The 9,840-nt window shown below is 35.0% G+C and overlaps 1 protein-coding gene across 3 annotated transcripts in view; it reads right to left on the reverse strand.

Moving 5' to 3' along the window:
* The window catches only part of l(2)k09848 (WD repeat domain 74 lethal (2) k09848), a 90,075-nt gene that overhangs the window by 79,488 nt on the left and 747 nt on the right, over positions 1-9,840 (reverse strand). Inside the window, exon 1 of one of the 3 annotated variants that reach the window (XM_076198858.1) lies at positions 9,630-9,818. The exons of 1 other annotated variant lie outside the window; for it this stretch is intronic. In XM_076198858.1, coding sequence (XP_076054973.1) covers positions 9,630-9,687 — 58 coding nt within the window. In that variant the 5' untranslated portion in view covers positions 9,688-9,818. Of the gene's footprint in view, positions 1-9,629; positions 9,819-9,840 lie in introns of those variants that run through there. One more of the 3 variants, XM_076198859.1, reaches the window with a different exon arrangement.

The raw sequence follows: 9,840 nt of genomic DNA on the forward strand, positions 1-9,840 counted from the left end.
ATGGACCGGAGATACCCAGTACATGCATTCCTTCAAGCTGCAAGAACTTTGTATACCCCGCAAGCTGAGAGAGTGGTTGAAAAGCCCGCCAACATCTCTCACGATGAGGACGTGGACAAGCGGGATGACATTTAATTTGCAGGTAATGATTTATTAAACACAGGTTACGTTAGGTTAAGTTAGTTTAATTCAAGTTAGACGAATTATCATCCTTTTATTTCTTCTTCGACATCGGCATCTATCATAACAAACATGGTGTACCATTCATCTGACACGACTTCGTTACTTACGAAATCTGTTTTAGCACCTTTTTTGTTTTATATTTCCGCTCACAAGATTGCATACTACGTTGATACATTGTAATTTACAAAATTAATAATTAATTTTCTATTGCTATATTGCGCCCATGGTCGAAACAAAACATTTACCAAAAAAAGAGAAGTAAAGCATAAGATAAAGGAAGCAAAGATGAGAACAGATGTGAAATGGAGTATGACAAAATTTTGAAAGTAATAAAAGGGTCTCACTAATTGCCGAACAAAACCGGTAAAAGACAAATATACCAACAAAACCCAAACAAGGACGGTTTTTGCTCAAATGCACACTTCTATATATATATATATATATATATATATATATATATATATATATATATATATATAAATATATATATATATATAAATATTTATATATATATATATATGGTTGCATTATTTGAACTATTTTCTTTAAAATGTGTGATTTCCATGTAATATGATCAAAGAGAAGTTACATTTTTATCCTCTGCAAAATTACCGAACACAGCTATGATTCGACCCAGCCCGCCGTCTATGATCACTTTTAAGTTTCGCTTACCAGTCAAAACGGCCCCGTGTTAAAATGGCCCCACTACCAAAACGGCCCCGGGCAAGTCAAAACGGCCTCGCCTTCATCGGTGTGGTTAAAACGACCTCGCATTCAGTGGTGTGGTTAAAACGGCCTCGCTCTATTATTAATTGCTAATGTAGCTTTGTTAAAAAGGAATTCTTCAATACGTAGCTATTATTATTTTGTCATATCTATGCTTTAGTTTCCGTGGAGTCGGCTCTATAATCCTTAAAACTTCTTTTATTATGCGTAATTTCATATAGAAATTAGCACATGGTTGCATTATTTGACCTATTTTCTATGAAATGTGTGATTTCCATGTGACACTTATTACTGAATAGTGAAATGATGATGATTTCGTCAGTGATATGTGATGATCAAGTCAGCTGGAGAGTGACGATATGATGATGATTTCGTCAGTGATAGATGATGATCAAGTCAGCAGGAGAGAGTGACGAGCTTGACGATATGACGATGATTTCGTCAGTGATAGATGATGATCAAGTCAGCAGGAGAGAGTGACACTAATTACTGAATAGCGCATGATATGATGATGTTCGTCAGTTGGGAGTATAGATGATGATGTAAAATTGAAATAAACAAAAGTATTTAAATTATACAGTGGGAGGGAAAATTCAATTGACGAAGAAGGAGATGGGGCTGGGAAATATCAGGTACTGAAAATAAATGTCACTGATTCTTGAACTATGAAACTAAAAATGGAACCGCCAAATTAATATGTACGCTCATTCTGGATGAACAGGAAGGGAGAATCACAAAAATAATAGCAAAATTCAATTTATTCTACATATAATGCATGTAAGCATAAATAGATCTAAAAGGCTGTTACAGATGACAATGATAAAATAATACAATAAAACGTATGCACAATGGTGGCGCTTCTGCCTCTTAGAGTTTGTTTTATAAATTTGTGCAATTGTAAATATTTTGTTTATTTAAATAAAGAAATTGTAAATTAAATATATTCTTGTTTGTTCTGGGAATTATGTCCTTTTTGATTATGTCTTCTGCTTTATAAATTTGATTATGTCCTTTGTTTTATAAATTTGATTATTGCAATTGTAAATATTTTGTTTATTTAAATAAAGAAATTGTACATTAAATATCTTCTTGTTTGTTCTGGGGATGTCTGGGATATCCTGATAAACATAGTCCTTTGTTTTATAAATTTGATTATTGCAATTGTAAATATTTTGTTTATTTAAATAAAGAAATTGTAAATTAAATATCTCCTTGTTTGTTCTGGGGATGTCTGGGATATCCTGATAAACATAGTCACAAAGGTGAGCCCGGATAAAGAACAATAGGTATTACCTAATTATCAACCAACGGCCCGGCAATTAATAATAGAGCGAGGCCGTTTTAACCACGCCAATGAAGGCGAGGCCGTTTTGACTTGCCCGGGGGCGTTTTGGTAGCGGACACTATATCTGTGCTGACCAATGTAACAAGAATGGCAATTCTTGCAAGGAATACTGTTTTTAGATACAACATTAACATTAAAAACCTTAAGAACACGAGGAATATTCACCAAATTGGGATGAAAGGAAAGAACCAAAAGATTCTTTTTATTAAAAGAATCAGAGTATGACTTCCTGTGATCTTACTAACACGTGTTTTGGGCTATTCAAGTTTGATGCTATTTCATAAATCCTTTTTATTTCTTCTTCATTCAGGACTACAAACTCTAAGCGGCAGAAGCGCCACCATTGTGCATACGTTTTATTGTATTATTTTATCATTGTCATCTGTAACAGCCTTTTAGATCTATTTATGCTTACATGCATTATATGTAGAATAAATTGAATTTTGCAATTATTTTTGTGATTCTCCCTTCCTGTTCGTCCAGAATGAGCGTACATATTAATCTGGCGGTTCCATTTTTAGTTTCATTGTTCAAGAATCAGTGACATTTATTTTCAGTACCTGATATTTCCCAGCCCCCATCACCTTCTTCGTCAATTCCATTTTCCCTCCCACTGTATAATTTAAATACTTTTGTTTATTTCAATTTTACATCATCATCTATACTTCCAACTGACGAACATCATCATATCATGCGCTATTCAGTAATTAGTGTCACTCTCTCCTGCTGACTTGATCATCATCTATCACTGACGAAATCATCATCATATCGTCAAGCTCATTACTCTCTCCTGCTGACTTGATCATCATCTATCACTGACGAAATCATCATCAAATCGTCACTCTCCTGCTGACTTGATCATCACATATCACTGACAAAACCATCATCATATCACTATTCAGTAATAAGTGTCACTTTTTCCTGCTGACCCCATCAAAGCCGCCCAGAGCCTTCCAATTCTAAATTAACCCATCTTCTTTCATCATAATGCCTTTAAAATGGTGTATTCTTCAATTTACAGCAAGTATACCTAATTTCAGCGAGTTTGGTTGAAGATTAATAGTTATCTGCACCGATACCAAAGACCAGCTTACCATCCAACTCAACTGTTGTGGGTCTCACTAATTACCGACAAAACCCAAAGATGATTTTTGTTCAAATGCACAATTCTATATATATGATTGCATTATTTGACATATTTTTAAATGTGTGACTTACATGTAATTTGATCATAGAGAAGTCACATTTCTAGCATCTGCAAAATTACCCGCCACAGCTACGCATACCCGACTCACTAAATACCGACAAAACCCGAACAAGGACGGATTTTGCACACATGCACAATTCTTTTTAAAAAAAATGGCATATGGTTGCATTATTTCAACTATTTTCTTTAAAATGTGTGATCTCCATGTAATATGATCCAATAGAAGTTACGTTTTTATCCTTTGCAAAATTACCGACCACAGCTACGATTCGTCCAGCACGCCATCTATGATCACTGGTGGTATGGATCAAACTACACAATTAAGTTTCTTATTATTGTGTTATTAGTGTAATAGATTGCATATAGTTGAATTATTTCAACGATTTTCTTTAAAATGTGCTATTTTCATGCAAAATGACCAATCACAGCTACAAATACCGTAACAAAATAGCATATGGTTGCATTATTTGACCTATTTTCTTTAGGATGTGTAATTCCCATGTAATTTGATCAAAGAGAAGTTACGTTTTTATCCTCTGCAAAATTACCAACCACAGCTACGATTCATCCAGCCTGACATCTTACTGTTATGTTAGTGTAATAGATTACATATAGTTGAATTATTTCAAATATTTTCTTTAAAATACCGAAACAAATTAGCATATGGTTGCATTATTTGAAGTATTTTCTTTAAAACGTGTGATTTTCATGTAATTTGATCAAAGAGAAGTTATGTTTTTATCCTCTGCAAAATTACCGACCACAGCTATGATTCGTCCAGCCCGCCATCTATGATCATTGAGTGTAGGACAGTTGCTCACCGGACAAATGACAAATAGGACATTTGCTCACCAAAATAGTTGAAATAATGCAACTATATGCTAATTTTTTAATATAAAATTGTGCATTTGAGCAAAAACCGTCCTTATTCGGGTTTTGTCGGTATTTAGTGAGTCGGACGGTATGCATGGCTGTGGTGGGTAATTTTGCATTGGCTAGAAACGTGACTTCTCTTTGATCAAATTACATGAACTCACACATTTTAAATAAAAATGTGTCAAATAATGCAACCATATATAAAGAATTGTACATTTGAGCAAAAATCGTCCTTGTTTGGTTTTGTCGGTAATTAGTGAGACCCCCCCCCCCAGACAGTTGAGTTGGACGGTAAGCTGGTTTTTGTTATCAGGTATACTTGCAGTAAATTGAAGAATACACAATTTAAAGGCACTATGATGAAATAAGATGGCTTAATTTAGAATTGGACGGCTATGGGCGGTTTTGGACGGCATTTAATAGGACCCCCAATTCAGTAATTAGTGTCACTCTCCTATCACAACTGACGAACTCATCGTCATATCAGTAATTAGTGTCACTCTAGTGCGAACTAAATCATCTTTCCGAACTGACGAACTCTGTAATCTTAATGAAAATAAACTCCAATAAAAGAAGTTTTAAGGATTTTAAAGTCGACTCCACGGAAAATAAAGCATGGATATGACAAAATAATAATAGGTATTGAAGAAATGCTTTTTAACATAGCTACATTAGCTATCCTTTGTGCAGTACCATTAGATTAACAGGCAGATTAACAATTAGACCGGTGGCCGTTTTGGTACTTGAATGTGGGGCCGTTATGACCAAAACGGCCCCGGGCAAGTCAAAACGGCCTCACCTACAGTGGCGTGGTTAAAACGGCCTCGCTTTATTATTAAGTGCCGGGCCGTTGGTTGATAATTAGCTAAAAATGCTTTTAAAAACTGTTGTTGTTCTTGATAATCGCGCTAAAAACTGTTGTTGTTCTTGATATAGCTACCCCTCGTGCAGTACAGTTATATTAGACCGGGGGCCATTTTTGTAACGGGACCGTTTTGTAATTCTAATGAAAATAAACTCCAGTAAAAGAAGTTTTAAGGATTACAAAGTCGACTCCATGGAAAATAAAGCAGTACCGTATAGCTACCCCTCGTGCAGTACAGTTATATTAGACCGGGGGCCGTTTTTGTAACGGGGCCGTTTTGGTACTTAGAATGTGGGGCCGTTGTGACTTTTGTAATGGGGCTGTTTTGGTACTTAGAATGCGGGGCCGTTATGTAATTTTAATGAAAATAAACTCCAGTAAAAGAAGTTTTAAGGATTATAAAGTTGACTCCACGGAACATAAAGCAGTACTGTATAGCTACCCCTTGTGCAGTACAATTATATTAGACCGGGGCCGTTTTTGTAACGGGGCCGGTTTGGTACTTAGAATGCGGGGCCGTTTTGACTGGAGACCTAAGTTTCTTACTATTATGATATTAGTGTACAGACGCTCCTCTACTTACGTTCATTCGTTTTACGTTTTTTCGAATTTATGTTTGAACTGAAAAAAAAAAAAAAGAAAAAAGAAAAAAAAAAAAAAAAAAAAAAAAAAAAAAAAAAAAAAAAAAAAAAAAAATTGAGTGAATTTTTTAGTTTAGCGCGCTCTCAGTAGTTCAAACGATACTTACACATGACGCTTCATCCATTGTTTACATGGCACAAACGACAGACTGAACGTACCTTGCCTCCTCCTCCTCCACCATCTCAATTTATGTTGCTTGAATTTAATTTATTTGAAATTAATGTTACAGTAAACTCGCGCTTATCCGAACGCGTTTTAACCGAATAATCGCATTAACCGAACATTTTCTCAATACAGTAGCCATCGCTTTAACCGAACGTATTTGGATCTCAACCGAACATTCGAACACCCCGCCGCCTCTTCCGCCACCCGCAAGCTTCACCAAGTGCTCACACGGTGGCAGCACACTCCATGTTTACACCTGATCGGCTGTTTATACTCTATAGAATATGTTTATGAACTATTAAAAGCATTTCCATGCGTATGTTAAGCTCACAGGTACGAATATTGCAGCTGACATTACCGCATAAAACTCTACGGGAATGAAACATACAAAGTCGGATTAACCGAACATTTCGGTTAATCGGACATTTCTAATCCCCCTTGGAGTTTGGATAAGTGAAAGTTTACCGAATTTTACAATGTTATGTGTATAATTAATGGTTTAGGGGTGTTTTATAAGATACGGTAATAGAATTTACAGTCATACATTACTAGAACGTTCAGTAACAACTTACGTTCATTTTCAACTTACGTTCTGCCGTTCGGAACGTAACTAAAACGTAAGTTGAGGAGCGTCTGTAATAGACTGCATATAGTTGAATTATTTCCACTATTTTCTTTAAAATGTGTTACGTCATACTGCAGAGGCTAAAACATAACTTCTCTTTGGTCAAATTACATGAAAATCACACATTTTAAAGTAAATAGTTGAAATAATTCAACTATATGCAGTCTATTACACTAATAACACAACAGTAAGAAACTTAAAAGAGTGTAGTTTGATCCATACCACCAGTGATCATAGACCGCGGGCTGGACGAATCGTAGTTGTGTTTGGTAATTTTGCAGAGGATAAAAACGTAACTTCTCTTTGATCATATTACATGGAAATCACACATTTTAAAGAAATTAGTTCAAATAATGCAACCATATATATATATATAGAAGTGTGCATTTGAGTAAAAAACCGTCCTTGTTTAGGTTTTGTTGGTTTGTTCGGCTTTTATCGGTTTTATTCGGTTTGTTCGGCAATTAGTGAGACCGGTAATAAAAAGGTGTTTTTAGGTAGGTCAAACACCACCAGAGGCGTCACCGTTGATGACGAGCAAATTTACATACCACCGGAAATTTCATTCATACAAATGTTATCCGAGTGTATTTACTACGATCGTAGTAAATTTCAAACAATTACATCATCAGTTACATGTCGGTACATAAAAACAAAAGATAAACATGGCGGCTTGCATTCAGCAGTAAATCGAAAATTGGTTTATGTTTCAGCATAAAAAATGAGCTAAATAAATTCAGAGTTGTGGCAACTAACCAAAATAAAGGAAAACTACTAGTCTCGCGGATTATTCTAATACCAAAATAAAGGCAGCGTGTTATGGTAGAGCTGAGAAATCGGTGGTTTTAATTTTTTTTTTCTATCGGGTCGGATTATCAGATAACAACAACATCCATATCCATCCCATCTTATCTATCACTGGTGGTATGGATCAAACTTCACTCTATTAAGTTTCTTACTATTATGTTATTAGTGTAATAGACTTATAGTTGAATTATTTGAACTATTTTCTTTAAAATGTGTGATTTTCATGTAATTTGATCAAAGAGAAGTTATGTTTTATCCTCCGTAATATTACGGACCACAGCTACTATTCGTCCTGCCCACTATCTATGATCACTGGTGGTATGGATCAAACTACACTATTAAGTTTGTTACTATTGTGTTATTAGTGTAATAGCTTGCATATAGTTGAATTATTCAAACTATTTTCTTTAAAATGTGTGATTTTCATGTAATTTGACGGTATTCGTAGCTGTAGTGGGTAATTTTGCAGAGGATAAAAACGTAATTCTATTATCAAATTATATGGAAATCACACATCTTAAAGAAAATAGGTCAAATAATGCAACCATATGCTAGGTAGGTCAAACACCACCAGAGGCGCCACCGTCGATGACGAGCACAATAGCGTGTCATTTTATGCGCACGCCGTTCAAACGGCCAAATTTACATACCGCGGGAAATTTAATTAATAAAAATGTTGCGTGAGTGTATTTACTACGATCGTAATAAATTTCAAACATTCACATCATCAGTTACATGTCGGTCAATAAAAACATTAGATAAACATGGCGGCCTGCATTCAGCAGTATATCAAAAATTGGTATATGTTTCAACGTACAAAATGAGCTAACAAATTTATTGTGCGGGCAACTGACCATAATTAACCAAAACTACTAGTATCGTGGATTATTCTAATACCAAAATAAAGTCAGTATGTTACGGTAGAGCTGAGAAATTGGTTGTTTAAATTAGTTTTTTTTTTTCTATCGGGTCGGATTATCGGATAACAACATCAACATCCATCCCGCCATCTTATCTATCACTGGTGATATGGACCAAACTTCACTCTATTAAGTTTCTTACTATTATGTTATTAGTGTAATAGACTTATAGTTGAATTATTTTAAATATTTCCTTTAAAATGTGTGATTTTCATGTAATTTGATCGAAGAGAAGTTACGTTTTCATCCTCCGTAATATTACGGACCACAGCTACGATTCGTCCTGCCCGCTATCTATGATCACTGGTGGTATGGATCAAACTACACTATTAAGTTTGTTACTATTGGGTTATTAGCGTAATACCTTGCATATAATTGAATTATTCAAATTATTTTCTTTAAAATGTGTGATTTTCATGTAATTTTACGGTATTCGTAGCTGTGGTGGGTAATTTTGCAGAGGATAAAAACGTAATTATATGATCAAATTACATGGAAATCACACATCTTATAGAAAATAGGTCAAATAATGCAACCATATGCTAATTTTTTATATAAAATTGTGCCTGTCAGTAAAAACCGTCATTGTTTACGTTTGATCGGCGATCAGTCAGACCGCACGTTTCGGCCCGATTTCCTCGGACAAAATAGGCCCGATTTAATTCCATTCAAAATGCAATATCTCGAGAACTAGGACAGCTAGATGGATAAATCAAATTGCATTATACTCATAGCGACTTTTTCCATCCCATGAGAACTACTTCAGCTCAAATATCAGGAATTCCATTTTCATATTGACCTAGCTACATATGCTAAATTTTATATAAAATTGTGCCTGTCAGTAAAAACCGTCATTGTTTACGTTTGATAGGCGATTTAGTCAGACCGCACTTTTCGGCCCGATTTCCTGGGACAAAATAGGCCCGATTTAATTCCATTCAAAATGCAATATCTCGAGAACTAGGACAGCTAGATGGATCATTCAAATTGCATTATACTCATAGCGACTTTTTGCATCCCATGAGAACTACTTCAGCTCAAATTACAAATATCAGGAATTCCATTTTTATGTTGACCTAGCTAGTGTTTTGGGAGGAAATTAAGAGAAGAAGAGGAGGCAAATCAAGTAGAGAAGAAAGGGTTAAAGGTGCAAAGTAATTAAACAAATAGGTTAGTTGCGTGGTGACTCTTGGCAACGCAAGATTTTTGCCTAGATTCTAGTAGATGATGTGAAGTGAAAATGGATGGTTGACTTTTTTTTTTTTTACCTTTCAGTACTCCTGTTTCAGCACCCACAAATACGTTGAAATCACAATTTTCCTCCATGACAAATCCTTTTATATCCCACGACTCTTCTCTCTGACCTCAGTAAATACCATTACCATACAGGTACTACACTATTTTTCTAACTAGTTAAATTTCACGTGTGATTGTTTTTGGTTGTAAATTCTAAAATTATAAGTAGCTAAGTTTAGTAAA

Source organism: Oratosquilla oratoria, chromosome 15, assembly GCF_046742065.1.
Source record: "Oratosquilla oratoria isolate Oo_2021 chromosome 15, ASM4674206v1, whole genome shotgun sequence".
Taxonomy (NCBI): domain Eukaryota; kingdom Metazoa; phylum Arthropoda; class Malacostraca; order Stomatopoda; family Squillidae; genus Oratosquilla; species Oratosquilla oratoria.